Source organism: Balaenoptera musculus, chromosome X (assembly GCF_009873245.2).
Source record: "Balaenoptera musculus isolate JJ_BM4_2016_0621 chromosome X, mBalMus1.pri.v3, whole genome shotgun sequence".
NCBI classification, from domain to species: domain Eukaryota; kingdom Metazoa; phylum Chordata; class Mammalia; order Artiodactyla; family Balaenopteridae; genus Balaenoptera; species Balaenoptera musculus.
Window position 1 is genome coordinate 31323095 of NC_045806.1, and position 15477 is coordinate 31338571.

At 37.6% G+C, this 15477-nt stretch overlaps 1 protein-coding gene across 1 annotated transcript in view; it reads left to right on the plus strand.

The window, feature by feature from the left end:
• CFAP47 (cilia and flagella associated protein 47) overlaps positions 1 to 15477 on the plus strand; it is a 489567-nt gene that overhangs the window by 106237 nt on the left and 367853 nt on the right. Inside the window, 2 exon segments of the mRNA XM_036839258.1 lie at positions 5460 to 5619; positions 14682 to 14877. Coding sequence (XP_036695153.1) covers positions 5460 to 5619; positions 14682 to 14877 — 356 coding nt within the window.

A 15477-nucleotide genomic window follows, 5' to 3' on the forward strand; every position in this document is an offset into this window, starting at 1 on the left:
TGAGGTAGGATTGTATTGCTATAAACTTCCGTCTTAGAACTGCTTTTGCTGCATCCCATAGTTTTTGGGTCATCGTGTTTTCATTGTCATTTGTTTCTAGGTATTTTTTGATTTCCTCAGTGATCTCTTGGTTATTAAGTAGTGTATTGTTTAGCCTCCATATGTTTGTATTTTTTACAGATTTTTTCCTGTAACTGATATCTAGTCTCACAGCGTTGTGGTCGGAAGACATACTTGATACGATTTCGATTTTGCTAAATTTACCAGGGCTTGATTTGTGACCCAGGATATAATCTCTCCTGGAGAATGTTCCATGAGCACTTGAGAAGAAACTGTATTCAGTTGTTTTTGGATGGAATGTCCTATAAATATCAATTAAGTCCTTCTTGTTTAATGTATGATGTAAAGCTTGTGTGTTCTTATTTATTTTCATTTTGGATGATCTGTCCATTGGTGAAAGTGGGGTGTTAAATTCCCCTACTATGACTGTGTTACTGTCGATTTCCCCTTGTATGGCTGTTAGCATTTGCCTTATGTTTTGAGGTGCTCCTACATTGGGTGCATAAATATTTACAATTTTTATATCTTCTTCCTGGATTGATCCTTTGATCATTATGAAGTGTCCTTCTTTGTCTCTTGTAATAGTGTTTATTTTAAAGTCTATTTTGTCAGAATTGCTACTCCAGCTTTCTTTTGATTTCCATTTGCATGGAGTATCTTTTTCCATCCCCTCACTTTCAATCTCTGTGTGTCCCTAGGTCTGAAGTGGGTCTCTTGTAGACAGCATATATACGGGTCTTGTTTTTGTATGCATTCAGCCAGTCTATGTCTTTTGGTTGGAGCATTTAATCCACTTACATTTAAGGTAATTATCGATATGTATGTTCCAGTTACCATTTTCTTAATTGTTTTGGGTTTGTTATTGTAGGTGTTTTCCATCTCTGTGTTTCGTGCCTAGAGAAGTTCCTTTAGCATTTGTTGTATAGCTGGTTTGGTGCTGCTGAATTCTCTTAGCTATTGCTTGTCTGTAAAGGTTTTAATTTCTCTGTCGAATCTGAATGAGATCCTTCCTGAGTAGAGTAATCTTGGTTGTAGGTTTTTCCCTTCCATCACTTTAAATATGTCCTGCCACTCCCTTCTGGCTTGCAGAGTTTCTGCTGAAAGATCAGCTGTTAACTTTATGGGGATTCCCTTGTATGTTATTTGTTGTTTTTCCCTTGCTGCTTTTAATATTTTTTCTTTGTATTTAATTTTTGACAGTTTGATTAACGTGTGTCTTGGAGTGTTTCTCCTTGGATTTACCCTGTATGGGACTCTCTGCACTTGCTGGACTTGATTGACTATTTTCTTTCCCATGTTAGGGAAGTTTTCAATAACAGTCTCTTCAAATATTTTCTCAGACCCTTTCTTTTTCTCTTCTTCTTCTGGGACCCCTATAATTTGAATATTGATGCGTTTAATGTTGTCCCAGAGGTCTCTGAGACTGTCCTCAATTCTTTTCATTCTTTTTTCTTTATTCTGCTCTGCAGTAGTTATTTCCACTATTTTATCTTCCAGGTCACTTATCTGTTCCTCTCCCTCAGTTATTCTGTTATTGATTCCTTATAGAGAATTTTTAGTTTCATTTATTGTGTTGTTCATCATTGTTTGTTTGTTCTTTAGTTCTTTTAGGTCTTGTTAAATGTTTCTTGTATTTTCTCCATTCTGTTTCCAAGATTTTGCATCATCTTTACTATCATTACTCTGAATTCTTTTTCAGGTAGACTACCTATTTCCTCTTCATTTGTTTGGTCTGGTGGGTTTTTACCTTTCTCCTTCAGCTGCTGTGTTTTTCTCTGTCTTCTCATTTTGCTTAACTTCTTGTGTTTGTGGTCTCCTTTTCTCAGGCTGCAGGTTCGTAGTTCCCATTCTTTTTGGTGTGTGCCCCCAGTGGGTAAGGTTGGTTCAGTGGGTTTTGTAGGCTTCCTGGTGGAGGGGACTGCTGCCTGTGTTTTGGTGGATGAGGCTGGATCTTGTCTTTCTGGTGGGCAGGACTGCGTGCGGTGGTGTGTTTGTGTGTGCCTTTGACCTTATTGTGATTTTAGGCAGCCTCTCTGCTAATGGGTGGGGTTGTGTTCTTGTCTTGCTAGTTGCTTGGCATAGGGTGTCCAGCACTGTAGCTTTCTGGTCGTTGAGTGGAGTTAGGTCTTATCGTTGAGATGGAGGTCTCTGGGACAGCTTTCGCCGTTTGATATTAAATGGAGCCGGGGGGTCTCTGGTGGACCATTGTCCTGAACTCAGCTCTCCCACCTGAGAGGCACAGACCTGACAGCCAGCTGGAGCACCAAGACCCTGTCAGCCACATGGCTCAGAAGAAAAGGGAGAAAAAAGGAAATACAGAAAAAAATAAAATATAGTTATTAAAATAAAAAATTTTTAAAAATTACTAAAAAGGAAAAAAAAGAAAAATAAAAAAAAAGAAATAAAGAAGAGAGCAACCCAACCAAAAACCAAATCCACCAATGATAACAAGTGCTAAAAACTATACTAAAACTAAACAAAACAAACAGAAAAACCAGACAGATAGAACCCTAGCACAAATGGTAAAAGCAACGCTATACAGACAAAAATCACACAATGAAGCACACACATACATGCTCACAAAAAGAGAAAAAGGGGAAAATATATATATATATCGTTGCTCCCAAAGTCCACCTCCTCAATTTGGGATGATTCGTTGTCTATTCAGGTATTCCACAGATGCAGGGTACATCAAGTTGATTGTGGAGATTTAATCTGCTGCTCTTGAGGCTGCTGGGAGAGATTTCCCTTTCTCTTCTTTGTTCGCACAGCTCCTGGGGTTCAGCTTTGGATTTGGACCTGCCTCTGCGTGTAGGTCGCTCTCTGTCTTCTGTTCCCCACCCAGACAGGAGGGGTTAAAGCAGCGGTTGATTAGGGGGCCCTGGCTTGCTCAGACCTGGTCATGTGAGGGGTATGAAATGCGGGGCGTGCGTGCGGCAGCAGAGGCCAGCATGACATTGGACCAGCCTGAGGTGCGCCGTGTGTTCTCCCGGGGAAGCTCTCCCTGGATCACGGGACCCTGGCAGTGGCGGGCTGCACAGGCTCCTGGGAGGGGAGGTGTGGATAGTGACCTGTGCTTGCACACAGGCTTCTTGGTGGCGGCAGCAGCAGCCTTAGCGTTTCATGCCCGTCTCTGATGTCTGCGCTGTTAGCTGTGGCTCACGCCCATCTCTGGAGCTCGTTTATGCCGTGCTCTGAATCCCCTCTCTTTGCACACCCCAAAACAGTGGTCTCTTGCCTCTTATGCAGTTCCAGACTTTTTCCCGGACTCCCTCCCCGCTAGCTGTCACGCACTAGCCCCCTTCAGGCTGTGTTCACGCAGCCAACCCCAGTCCTCTCCCTGGGATCCGACCTCCGAAGCCCGAGCCTCAGCTCCCAGCCCCCACCCGTCCCAGCGGGTGAGCAGACAAGCCTCTCAGGCTGGTGAGTGCTGGTCGGCACCGATCCTCTGTGCGGGAATCTCTCTGCTTTGCCCTCTGCACCCCTCTTGCTGCGCTCTCCTCCGTGGCGCTGAAGCTTCCCCCCACCACCCCCCGAACCCCCCCCTTCAGTCTCCGCCCGCGAAGGGGCTTCCTAGTGTGTGGAAACTTTTCCTCCTTCACAGCTCCCTCCCACTGGTGCAGGTCCCATCCCTATTGTTTTGTCTCTGTTTTTTCCTTTTTCTTTTGCCCTACCCAGGTACGTGGGGAGTTTCTTGCCTTTTGGGAGGTCTGAGGTCTTCTGCCCGCATTCAGTATGTGTTCTGTAGGAGTTGTTGCACATGTAGATGTATTTTTGATGTATTTGTGGGGAGGATGGTGATCTCCCCATCTTATTCCTCTGCCATGTTGAAGATCTCCCTCCCAGGGTCACTTTTATTTTAGTTGTTCCAGCTCTTGAGTCAACATTTTTTCAAAGAAACCTCATTATCTTTTACAGGAGAATGGTATTTAGAAACCAAGATCTGTACACTAGGTGTGCTAGCTGCTACTGTGGTGTCACGTGTTCTAGGCCCTTTTGGCAAATAGAGCCAGGAACTATTTGTATGTGTAATAATCCATGAATACACATATATTGGTAATTATCTATCTGTCTATCTACCTATCATCTATTTATATCTGTCTTTTCCTCTCTTTCTATCTAAACATGAATTCAAACTGATAACTCTGACTCTAATCCCGCACCACAAGGTTCATTTCAGTCTTTCTCCCTTGTTCATTTTTAACTCGTTTGTCTGACAGTGAGAAATCTGACTCCCTTATTTGTAATGTATTTAGTTATTTTTTAACCCTGGTAGACTTAGTAAAGAAGTTTCAGAATTTTTAACCTGTACCCTTTTAGAATTATTAACATATTTTCCAACTAGGGTACAGTGTTTATAAAGAGTATCTTTTTGTCTTTAGCTTTATAGTTTCCAGTCAAAACACAGTTTTCCAGAATTACTTAGGACACTCCTTACCACCCACACTACTGTAGATTGTCACAGTCTACAATCCATGCTGGGATCCCCAGCATCTTGGTTGATTGTTTTTAATTTACATACCTTTAAGTTCACTCTATGCAGTATACAGTTGTATGAGTTTTTAAAAATGTATAGAATAATTTATTTACTACTTCAGTGCCATACAGAACAGTTTCATTATACTAAAAATTCTCTGTATAACCCCTTAGCAATCACCTACTTCTCCTTACACTGACACTTGGCAGCAATTGATTTTTTTTTTTCCACCCACAAAATTGTGCATTTCCAGAATGACAGGTAATTTAATTATACCATATGTAGAAATTTGGGTCTGACATCTTTTACTTAACAAAATATATTTAATATTCACTTATGTTTTTGCATGAATTAATATTTTACTTATTTTGTCACTGAATTTTATCCCATTGTATGGATGTACCACAGTTTGTTTATACATTCATTTGTCGATGGAAATCTTGTTTGTTTCTACTTCCATTGGTTGGTGATTATGAACAAAGCTATTATAAATATTCACATGCAGATTTTTGTGTGAACATAAATTTTCAATTTACTTAAGAAAATACCTAAGAGTAGGATTACTGCATCACTTGTTAGACATATGTTTAACATTATAAGAAGCTGTCAAACTGTCTTCTAAAGTGACTGTACCAATTTGCATTCTCACCATCATGAATGAAGGTTCTTGTTACTCTGCGTCCTTGCTAACTAGCATAGCTCCCTTGAGTACTTTTCATAGTTGCTAACAGGCTGTGAACATATTTGCATACCCCTTTGTTTGCCTAACATCACTTTTAAAACATTTTATCTATGATTACCACTTTTAATTGCTTGACTTTGTGCCTAGGACTATCAATTTGCTACAGCAATACAAACTAAATTTTATATTGCATATTATAATCTTTATAAATCTCTTCTTTTATTTTTTATGTGTGAACAGGATCTTGTTTTACATATTACTTCAAAAAAAGATGTAGAGTGGAATTTGGATATTAGTAATACTGGTATACTTTTCGAAGATGGCATATTCAAATTTAGCGTACTCAGTGGGACTCTGCGACCAATTGAAGAGTGTAATGTTTCTATAAATTTCTGTCCAAGTAAGTAGTTTTTTCCTTTATTTGTTGTTGTTTCTATATCAGTTTATCCTTCACATATTTTATTTTATCAAGTATATAAAAGTTTAGATTATTTATTATATGTTCTTAAAACAGATTTAAGAAATTTCTTACTAAAATTTTCTGGTAACCGTCATTATAAATGACACCCAATGATCCTTATCTCCTGGTATTCATGGTGTTATGTAGTCCCCTTCCACATCAAATAGGGCTAATATATGACCCATGGGATATTATGGATGGATGGTGTGTGACTTCTAAGATCAGAAAAGACGCTGCAACATCTGACTTCTCCTCTTGGATTGCTTGCTTTGGGGGAAGCTGGCCAGGATGTCTATTTACCTATATTTCCACTTTTCTGGTTTTTTTTTTTCTAATTACAAAAAGTTTTCTGTACCTTTTAATAATTGGTATGGCAAATTTTCTTTCATTAAACATATATTTCAAAAATTTTTGGCAATTCTTATACATTTACTTTTCTAAATGAACTGTAGATTATTTTTTCCAGTTTCTAGAAAATGCATATAATTGAGTTTTTCCCTTCAAAGAATAACATGCTTTTACAGTAACTAAGGTGTCATTCTATATGCATCATTATATAAAGAACAAGAATATCTTTTCCCCACTAAATTATCTCGGTACCTTGTTGAAATTCAATTGACCATAAACAGAGTTGTTTATTTCTCTTAACCTGGTCTTAGAGAATGGCTTGTGAAGTATTCCTTCCATTTCTGTTTTTGTGAAGATTATTAATTCTTCATGAGATGTTTAGTACATTTCACCAATGAAGTTGTTTGGGCTTTGGCTGTTCTATGTGAGAAGTCTTTTGACTCCTACTTCGATCCCTTTCTATAAGTCTATTCAGATTTTATATTTCTTCTTGAGTCAGTTTAAGTAATTTGTGTCTTTCTAGAAATTTGCATATTTCTTCTAGGTTATCTAATTTGTTTGTATACAGCTGTACATTGTGTTTCTTTATAATCCTTTTATTAAATTTCTGTAAAGTTAGTGTTTATTTTCCCTTTTTTTAATTCATGACTGTTGTAATTTGAATCTTCTCTCTTTTTTTTTTTCTCTTGGTCATTCTTGCTAACGGTTTTTAAAATTTGATAATGTTTTCAAAGAACAACTTTTGATTTTCTTAATTTTTTCCTATACTTTAATTCAGTTAATTTCTGTTCTAATATTTATTATTTTCTCTATTCTACTTTGTTTGGCTGTAATTTGTTTTTTTTTTTCCTTGTCTCTTATGGTGCAAGATGTTAGGTACTGATTTGAAATATCTTTTAGATAGAGGCATTTATAGCTATAAATTTCACTCTGAGTACTGCTTTAGGTGCATCCCATAAATTTTGGTATGTTTTGTTTTCCTTTCAATCTAAAATTATATTTAAAAATTTACTTTGCCATTTCTTAAGAATTAGTTTTTTGGGAGTGTGTTGTTTAATTTTCACGTATTTGAGAATTTCCCAAATTTTACTTTATTATTGATTTATATTTTTATTCCATTGTTGTTGCAGAACATACTTTGTATGGTTTCAGTCACTTTTAATATATTGAGGCTTACCTTACACTCTAAAGTATGGTCTACCCAGGAGAACGTTCCACATGCACTTGAGAAGTGTATGTATTTTGCTCTTGTTGGGTGGAATGTTCCATAGATGTGTGTTAGGTCTAGTTCATTTATAATGTTGTTTAAGTTGTTTATTTCTTTAGTGATCTTCTACCTACTTGACTTACCCACAATTGAGAGTGGAGTATTGAAGCTTTATAGGGTTATTATTTAATTATTTATTTGTCCTTTCAGTTCTACCAGGTTTTCCTCATGTACTTTGTGCACTGTTAAGTGCATATATGCTTAAAATTGTTATATCTTCTTGATGGTTTATCCTCTTATCAGTACATATAATGTCCTTATTTATCTATAGTAGCAATTTTCTTCTTAATATTTATTTTTTCTAAATTTATCATAGCCACCACTGCTCTCTTTTAGTTATTATTTGCGTGTATATCCTTTCTTCATCCTTTTACTTTCAACTGAATTGTGTTTTTGAATCTAAAGGTGTCTCCTGTAGATGACATGAATTTGGATTATTTTTTAAAGTTTATTTTACTTATCTCAGCCTTTTCATTGCTGTACTGAATTATTTTATATTTACTGATTAATTAGTAATGAAGTTAAGGAAAGGTTTACACCTGTCTTTTTTTTTTTTTTAAATGATTATTCTGTGTTTATTTTATTTATTTTATTAATGGCTGTGTTGGGTCCTCGTTTCTGTCTGAGGGCTTTCTCTAGTTGTGGCAAGTGGGGGCCACCCTTCATCACGGTGCACGGGCCTCTCACTATCGCGGCCTCTCTTGCAGCGGAGCACAGGCTCCAGACGCACAGGCTCAGTAATTGTGGCTCATGGGCCCAGCCGCTCCGCGGCATGTGGGATCTTCCCAGACCAGGGCTCGAACCCGTGTCCCCCGCATTGGCAGGCAGACTCTCAACCACTGCGCCACCAGGGAAGCCCTACACCTGTCTTTTTGCTATTCGTTTTCTGTATGTCTTTTAGTTTAACATTTAACTTCCCTTGTTGTTTCTTTCATAATAAAATTCTGAGGTATTTTCTTAGTGATTTCCCTGAAAAATACTAGTAACATCTTACTTTTTAAAATGTAATTGAGAATAATACCAAGTTTATTTCAACAGTATGCAAAAACTTTGCTCCGATATAGCATCCCCTTCCTTTGTACTATTATTGTCATGCAAATTACATCTTTGCACAATATAATCCCATCAACACAGTTTTATACTACTTTCTTATACTTTTTTTCTGTGTAGTTTTAAGGTTTTTTTTCCTTTTATTGACGTTTAGTTGTACGATATTATATAAGTTACAGGCATATAATATAGTGATTCACAATTTTTAAAGGTATACACCATTTATAGTTATTATAAAATATTGGCTATATTCCCCATACTGTACAATATATCCTTGTGGCTTATTTTATACCTAATAGTTTGTACTTTCTAATCCCCTACTCCTATATTGCCCCTCCCCCCCCACCACCACTGGTAACCCTTAGTTTGTCTCTATACCTGTGAGTCTGCTTCTTTTTTGTTATATTCACTACTTCGTTGTATTTTTTTTCAGATTCCACATATGAATGATATCATGCAGTATTTGTCTTTCTCTGTCTGACTTATTTAACTTAGCATAATGCCCTTGAAGTACATCCATGTTGCTGCAGCCACTGTGGAAAACAGTATGGAGGTTTCTCAAAATACTAAAAACAGAACTGCCGTATTACCCAGCAGTTTTACTCCTGGGTATACATGCGAAAAAAACAAAAACACTAATTTGAAAAGATACATGCACCCAAATGTTTGTTGCAGCATTATTTACAATTGCCAAGATATGGAAGCACCCTAAATGTTCATCAACAGATGAATGGATAAAGATGTGGTATATATATACAATGGAATACTACTCAGCCATAAAAAGAAAAGAAATTTTGCCATTTGCAGCACCATGGATGGACTTGGAGGACATTATGCTAAGTGAAATAAGTATGCATTTAAAAAAAAATCAGATAGTCAAGGAAAATAAAAACAAAACTACTTTTATATTATCATTTATATTTACTCATATATTTACCTTTACCTCTTTATTTCTTTCTGTGATTCAATTTACTGTCTAGTGTCCTTTTATTTCAGTTTCAAGGGCTCCCTTTAGTATTTCTTCTAGAAAAGGTCTGCTGGTGATGAAGTCTGTCAGTTTTTGTTTATCTGGGAATGTCCTAATTTCTTCCTCATTTCTGAAGGATAATTTTGTTGGATATAGAATTCTTGGTTGACAGTCTTTTTCTTTCAGTACTTTAAATATGTCTTCATACTGCATTCTGGCCTTCATGGTTTTTGATAAGTCAGCTGTTCACATTATTGAAGATCCCATATATATAATGAGTCACTTTTTCTGCTTTGAAAACTCTCTTTCCTTTGGTTTTTGGCCATTTGACAAATGTGTCTGAGAGTATATCTCTTTGAATTTATCTTACATGGAGTTCATTGAAATTCTTACATGTTTCAATTAATGATTTTCATCAAATTTTGTACGTTTTTGGCCATTATTTCTTCAAATAGTCTTTCTGCCCTTTCTTTCTCTATCTCTGGGATTCTCGTTTTGTGTATATTGGTTTACTTGATGTTGTCCTGTAAATCTTTGAGGCTCTGTTCAGTTTTCTTCATTCTGTTTTCTTCTGTTCCTCACACTGGAGGAACTCAAGTGACATTTTTTTCATGTTGGCTGATTCTTTCTTTAGTCAGTTTAGATCTACTGGTGAAACCATGTTGAATGAATTTTTCGTTTCAGTTATTGTACATTTCAACTCCACAATTTATGTATAATATATATTTATATATAAATGTGTGTGTCTATGTGCAATGTTTGAACTTTCTCAGGGACAGCTCCTACTGACAGTCTTTTTTCCTGTGTATAGATCATTCACTGTTGGTGTTTTGTGTGTCTCAAAATTTTATTTTTGAAAATGGGGCATTATAAGTAATGTAATATGGCTACCATGGAAATGAGAACTTCACCTTCACTCAGTAGTTGTTGTTGCAATTTTTGGTTTGTTATTATTGTTACTGTTTGTTTGTTTAATGACATTACAGAACTAATTCTGTAAGATTTGTATTCTTTTTCTTATGTGTCCACTGAACTCTCAATTTAGTGCTCATCTAATCATTAAACAGTGATTTCCTTAAATGCTTTAAATCAATTAAGTTGCCCATACTTTGCTGAGGGATTCTGTGCACATGTTGGAGCATGTCATTGATGGATGAACGGACAAAGAAGATATGGTATATACTTACAATGGAATATTATTCATCCTTAAAAAAGGGGACTTCCCTGGCTGTCCAGTGGTTAAGACTCTGCGCTTCCACTGCAGAGGTTGTGGGTTGGATCCCTGTTTGGGGAACTAAGATCCCACATGCTGCAGGGCACAGCCAAAAAAAAAAAAAAGAAGGAAATCCTGTAATGTGTGACATGTTTGAATCTTGAGAACACTATACTAAGTGAAATAAGCCAGTCACAGAAAGACAAATACTGCATGGTTCTACTTATGTGAGATACTAAAATAGTCAAACTAATGGAAACAAGGAATAGAATGGTGCTTTTCAGGGTCTAGGGAAGGGGGAAATGGAGAATTGCTAATCAGTGGGCATAAAGTTTCAGTTATGCAAGACGAATAAGTTCTAGAGATCTGCTGTACAACATTGTGTGTACATATAAAAATACTGTAATGTACCCTTAAAATCTGTTAAAATGGTAGATCTCATATTAAGTGTTCTTATCACAATAAATTTTTTTAAATGTGGGGATAAGAGGTATCTCTCTGCATCTGTACATTTCAAACAACTAAAAAATTCCTCCAGTCTTTTTTTTTTTTTAATCAGAAAACTGTTAGGACAAATTAGTTTCCTTTTGGACAAGTTACAATGGTAGCATTTTGATTTTTGACTCAAAGTCTGTTTTTCTATCCACCCCTGGCCCCAGACCGAATCCCTTTGTCCTAAATCTGATCCATTGTCTAACTTTTTTACACCCCCCCCCACTTATGTGCAAACCATGATTCCAATAATCTTATTAACATAACTTCTCACCCACAGGTCACAGGGCTTTGGAAGGACAACGTAATAAGCAGCACAGAAAGCAACTTGTTTACTTTTCCCAGCCTCTTGAGAGATGTGGGTCTCTAATTGACTTAAGATTTCTTTTAATCACACCTAGTGAGATCTTGTCCTTGTTCTTTGTGCTATCCTGTAGCATCTGCCGTTTTATTCTAGCAGGCATTGGTGATTGATTACACTTTTGTTCTGCCATTTTCTCTTCTTGTAATCTGACTGTGGTATAAGCCTTTTATTTCAAACCATGGTCAGGGCTTCTATGTCTCCTATTTCCTTTGCCTTGTAGATGGAACCTTTGCCATCAGTATCACTTAAAGTAGGGCAAATATATTTTATCTCCACTTTGGGTAGACCCTGTTATACTGCTAACCAAGCAGGGCTCCTTTATACTGTCAGGGCTTTCAAGAGTTTGAGTGAGGTGGGTTTTAGTTTTCACTCCCCCGTTATTGCTCTTCCTTGGACTGCCACAGGGATAGAGGCAGGGCTGTGATAGTATCTGTTATCCACACTGGTATGTAGGCAAATCATCAATCCCTTCTGAATCTGAACCACTGGTCTTGAATCTAATTTGTGTGGCTAGACTCTCACTCCCCTTGGATAAGATTGTTCTTAGTTCTCATGTAAATACCCTCAATGTTTCCTGAGCCTGACACCCAGTATGCGCATATCTTAGAAGATTCTCAGCATGAGAATCCGTGCTACATTAAAACATAGAATTTTTCAGATAATGAGCTTTAGGAAGTGAAGGTATGGCATCTAGCTTTTTTAAGCACACAGGAGCAAAGGAACAGCAGGAAGGTGCTTGAAAAAACATCTATGCACTTTTTTTTTTTTTCTCTCTTTGAGGAAGTCTATACTACTATTTGTCTCTAATTAAAAGCATCTGCTTAAGTACCTTTATAGTTTATATACTATAACTAAAGCATACCAAATGTCATTTCCAGACTATTTTTCTATTTAAAAGGGTGTTATAGTAACTTACCTGTGTTTCTTCCTAATTATTCTTACTTATGAAGCAATGTTAGGATTACAGCTTCTTGTATATGCTATTTGGGCCTATCCAGATTCCAATTACTGGGCTTTTCGATCCCTCTCTCAGTTGTGGGTGTTGGCTCCTGGCAGGTTATGTTTGTCCCTTTCTCCAGGGGATTGCCCTTGGCTGGAGGAAGATACCTCATGAAGAGATAGCAAGGAGATTAAGTCTAACCACCACTACTACCTCAGGTGACCCAACGCGCTCCCTCCCACCCCCTCCCCCTGCTCTGTCCGACATCCCAGAGCTCCCTGTGGAATCAGGTTGAATCGATTCTAAAACTACAGCTTCTCATAGCTTCTTGCCCGGCCCTGTTCTGCTTCCCTCCTTTACCCACAGGTTCCTCCTGAGAGCACTCCCTCAGTAAATCACTTGCATTGGGATCTCTCGGACACTACTATGTTTTACACATGTGGCAATCTAATAAAATACCCGCGGCTAGCTATGTTAACAATAGAAAAGGCAGGATAAGAACCTCTTAACTGCTTTTAAGCTTTTTAGAGAGTTCATTGAGCTGTGTGTTTGCTCTCTCCATAATATTCTGTTAGCACGGTATTGCATTAAATCTATGTCCAGCACATCTCTTAGCCTGGCCTTGTATATGCACTTTAGATTTATGTGTGAGAAACAGTACATAGGATACTGTGATTAGTATATTTTTTAAATGTTTCATCTTTTATTACCTCTGTTTAGAACTCTGAAAAGATGATAGAAAACATCAAATATTCCCTGCATTCTGAAGTTTACTTTATAAAAATTAGTAGGTTTCATTATATATTTCTTTGTATTTCTTCTTAGTGTCTAATGTGTCTGGTCCTAAAAGAAATAGTATAAAAGCTAGTCCAGCTAAAGCCACCACCTGTATTTCTATACAGAGCTTCTCCTTTATGTCCTTATCAACATTTATATCCAGATGAAATGGACTGAATCATCTAGAAGGAAATAAACATTTCCATTTGCCTTTTCCTTCAGTATGGGGCTGAGCCCAAGCAGTCAAACCTGTAGGTTCCTTCCTTAGGATCTCATCCTAACTCTTAAAAAAAAATTAAACATGCCTATAACACCTTTATATAACTTATATCTCAGATGAGAGAGAAGGCATACCTGAGCTTAAAAACATGTGTTACTGAATCCCCAGTAAGTCTTAGGTTACACAAGGAACCCCCTTCTCCATTATCCCAGAAACCTTTAACACTTCTAAAACCCAGGAATAACCTCAAAGCAATCCATTCAAAACTCAGAATTCAGTAAGTTTTTTTGTTTTTTTTACTTTTTTTTTTTTTAAAGGAATTCCTTTATTTTTATTTTTTATTTATTTATTTATTTATTTTTGGCTGTGTTGGGTCTTCGTTTCTGTGCAAGGGCTTTCTCTAGTTGCGGCAAGCGGGGGCCACTCTTCATCGCGGTGCGCCGGCCTCTCACTATCGCGGCCTCTCTTGTTGCGGAGCACAGGCTCCAGACGCGCAGGCTCAGTAGTTGTGGCTCACGGGCCTAGTTGCTCCGCGGCATGTGGGATCTTCCCAGACCAGGGCTCGAACCCGTGTCCCCTGCATTGACAGGCAGATTCTCAACCACTGCACCACCAGGGAAGCCCCTCAGTAAGTTTTTGATTTCTAAATTATAACTTTGCATTCATACTCATGAGATCACATTTTTCTGCCTGTGAGACTTATGTTTGGGGATTTGGGTCTTAAAAGGCATTGGCAACTGGCTCTGATGGCACCTGTTGTCCAAGACCAGCCTGCTGCTTCTGTGCTGAGCCTTTTTCTCCTACACAAACTGCCTTTCCTCCTGTGAGTTGCCATGTGGCAATTTCCTGTTTTTTCCTACCAGGTGAAATTGGCCAGTCGACCCTGACAGCCTTACATAAACCTAAAAATCTGCAAGAAAGCACATTCCTTTCCTTTCAGCATATCCATTTCTCAGTATTCCCTGAGATCTTTATGGCAGTTATCTGACCTCATCTTCATGCTGCATATACTAAAGGGATGGGCAGCTCCTGTTAAGGCATGGAAAACAATTTAAAAAAGAAGTCCTGTTGTACTGTTTCCCCAAGGTATATGTATTTTCCCATAATAATGAAAATCTACTGTAAGGAGACGTACTCTATTTCTAGACAGAGTGCACTTTAAAAGATTTTTATTTCAGTGACAGCTCATTACAAGTCTTAAGTTCCTTGGCAGGATAAATCCAGTTTCTGGGTAATCTATTCTGCTCCATTGAGCTGTAACTTCATAGTACATCTTAATATTTAGTAATGTTTAAGTTATGTAAATGTTTTTTGGTGTGTGTGAACTAATCTAAAATACTTAAAAAATGTTTTTCTTTCATTAGGACAGCCTAGAAAATACACCGCTGATATTCCTATACATTTAAATGATAATCCAGTTTGCTTTCGAATGTTATGTCTGGTCGGAGAGGTAAAATTACCCAAGTTATTGTTTGACCCTCCTTTCATATTTTTTACTCCTGTTCCTTTGGGTGTAACAACTGTGATGGATGTCAACATTTTACCTCAGAACTATTTCAGGTAGATGCCTAATGTGAATTGACCACATTTTCTTTAGGTGCTTTTTTCTTTCTGTCTGTGTTATATGAGTCATGAACAATGCCTGACTTGTTTCTATAGTTGGAGTGAACTACTAAAATATTTAACTGTACATTTAAATTAAAAATACCCCCCAAAAGCCCATTTAGTTGTCTCACCGTTAGTCATTCAATTTTCTGGTACAAATTTTTGGTATATCTCTTTTTGTGGTATGAGAAGCAAGCTTAAAAACTCCGTGTATTAGTTTTCTTTTGCTGTGTGACAAATTACCACAGACTTAATGCCTTAAAACATGAATTTGTTCTCCCAGTTTCTTTGGGGGGGGGTAGGTGATGGTTGGGTCAGGAGTCCAGGTTAGTTTAGTGTCCACTGCTCAAGGTCTCAATAGGCAGAGCTCAAGGTGTGGGCTATAGCAGCAGTCTCATCTGAGGCTCAGTCCTCCCCCATGCTCTCTGGTTGTTGGCAGAACTAATCCTTGTAGTTGTCGGACTCAGACATCGTTGTTTTGCTGGCTGTTGGCTCGGATAACTCTCAGCTCTTAGAGGCCACCGTCAAGTCCTAGACATGTGGTCCCCTCCTCAC